This window comes from Scardinius erythrophthalmus (assembly GCF_964197995.2).
Source record: "Scardinius erythrophthalmus genome assembly, chromosome: 23".
Classification (NCBI taxonomy): Eukaryota; Metazoa; Chordata; class Actinopteri; order Cypriniformes; family Leuciscidae; genus Scardinius; species Scardinius erythrophthalmus.
The window spans coordinates 32030951-32033450 of NC_138243.1; the positions used below are offsets into that span (position 1 = coordinate 32030951).

Genomic DNA, 2500 nt, shown 5'->3' on the forward strand with positions numbered 1-2500 from the left:
GACATAAATAAACGTATGCGTTCATAAGATGTAAATCAAATGAAAACATGTGACTATTTTTTAATGAGATAGTCGGATTAGGGATGTCAACGATTAATCGACGATCGATTAATTGTCGATAATACATTTAATCGATAGAACTTATCGATCATCGATTAAGCAGGTCTTCATGCGGGTTCGCGGCGTGCTGCTCAACCGCGAAACATGTAAAGCGAGCGCGCCGGAGTTATGTTTGGGACCATTTTACACCTTCATCATCATGTAAGTTTGCGTGTGCATTCGCAGCCTTTTGTTTTGTTCAAATGTAAGTTGTAATACTGTTTATTTTGTGTATGCCTATCTATATCTGATTTATCTCATATTGGATGCATTTGGTAAAGAACTCTGTAGTAAAGCGTCAGCTTCAGCGCGCGCAGCTCAAACGGCAGTGCACGACTAATAATGACTATTGGGACTGTAATATTACATAACATTATAAAGAGAACAATATTGTAATAAAAAATTGTGAATTATTTGGGTTTAGTTGCCGTGTCGCGTTGCTTCAGGAAGAGCGCGTCCACAAAAGGAGTAGTTCTGAATGAATGGCACGTAACTTAGTTCAAGTTCACTTGTGCATGAATTTGCGTCATTTTGTGCAGATATAATTTGTAATATTGTTTATTTTAAATATATCTGATTAATCTCATATAGGATGCGTTTCTTTTAGATAAATAACGTGCTAGCAAAGTGCTCCAGTTTAACGGTTGCAGATTCATTCAGCGCGTGCAGTTGTTCCAGGAAGAGCGCGTCCACAACAGTCACACATTCTAGCGCATATGAGGCGGCGCTGGTGACGCGTTGTATTAGTAGTTATATTTGATTATTAAATAATTAATTTAATTATCAATCACATCGAAACATTTTACAATCCTACTAGCCCTTTTATTTAAAACCATTATAGTCGATTTGGTGAGGAACATTAGCATTTGCAGACCCTGTCATGCTGTTGGCCATATGCCACTGCAGTTGACGCATATCGCAGTATTAAGGCTAACGATTAATCGATTAATTGATCTTTAATTTAAACGACGATCGATCATGGGAATTTGTGAAAATTGACATCCCTAAGTCGGATTCAAGCATTTGCTTCATTGTTCCCTGTCGAAGGGATTATTTCCGATCCACACATACGTGTCACTGAGATCCAGCCGAATCCGTCATCTGAGTGCATGTAAACGTATCTATCGTGATCACTTTCACATCAATTAAACACATTTACCCACACAAATCTCCATAATGACTCATTAGATCCTTATTACAATAATACAATTAGCCCATTTAAATCATTATAAATTCAAAACCACATACTACTAATTTTTTTTTTACATTAAAGAGAAATTGAAGGAAAATGTGTTTAATAATGTCACATAACACTTTACAGTACAATCCCATTAGTTAACATCAGTTAATGCATTAAAGTCCCCCTGTAGTCAATCATTTTATCTCTTAAACTCAACTTTGATCACCGATTTTTTTTTTCTAAAAAATTTCTTCATGCCTTAAAATATCTTGAATGTAACTCGACACCCTTGGCGGTTCTATGAATATGCAAATGAGCCCCGCCTCCACTCACTCCCTCAGCTCAGAGATCCACTGGTTGACGATCACACGTTGATCTGATTGGTTACAAGGTAGTTTGTGACGTCAGAAACACCAGCGATTTCAAAGCGTGTTTTTGAGACTGTCTTTGGTTCACTGCAGTTTTAAGGAGGAAATACTCAGCAATGCTGTCGACTTATGAACTTACACATGGTTTGTCTTAAAGTATATTAAAAACACCACATAGACACATAAACTACATTAACAGCTGGATTTACACCACAGGGGGACTTTAAATGACAATGAGTAACAAATTTGTTACGGTACTTATTCATCTTTGTCAACATTAGTAAAATGTAAAAAATTACATGTTTATTGTTAGTTGATGTTAGCTGAGGTTCATATTATTATATATCAACAGAATAACGATTTTTTCTGTACATTTTTTACATTAACTGATGTTAACTCACCAAAACATTTTTACAGTCCTCATATGATTTTAATTTTTTTGATGCAGTGATGTGTGTGTGAAATACGAGTCGAGAGGTTAGTGAGGTTCTGATGCGGGTTAAACTCGAGGAGCGGTTCACCGGTTCACACACACCGATTGACTAGAATCTGGTTTAGTGTCAAAACCTCTCAGTCCTGACGTCATGCTCCATGCACACACACCGTTAACTGGTTAACCCATATGACCTACGACCCCAGAGTGTGTGATGAAGCCACATACCCTTCGTAGTCGTGAGTGTGGTCCTGCCGCCGGATGATGAGGTACGTGACCACAGAGATGATGATGATGCCGATCACGGCCCCGATCACACCACCCACGATCACTGCAGCGCTGGTGTGAGGAAGAGCCTCTGAACACACACAGAGGAACACCGTCACACACACACACACAGGAACACCGTCACACACACAC

The 2500-nt window shown here is 38.6% G+C and overlaps 1 protein-coding gene across 1 annotated transcript in view; it reads right to left on the minus strand.

Moving 5' to 3' along the window:
* The window catches only part of mpzl1l (myelin protein zero-like 1 like), a 13951-nt gene that overhangs the window by 4683 nt on the left and 6768 nt on the right, over positions 1–2500 (minus strand). The window contains exon 4 of the mRNA XM_081355154.1: positions 2309–2438. Coding sequence (XP_081211280.1) covers positions 2309–2438 — 130 coding nt within the window. The remainder of the gene's footprint in view (positions 1–2308; positions 2439–2500) is intronic.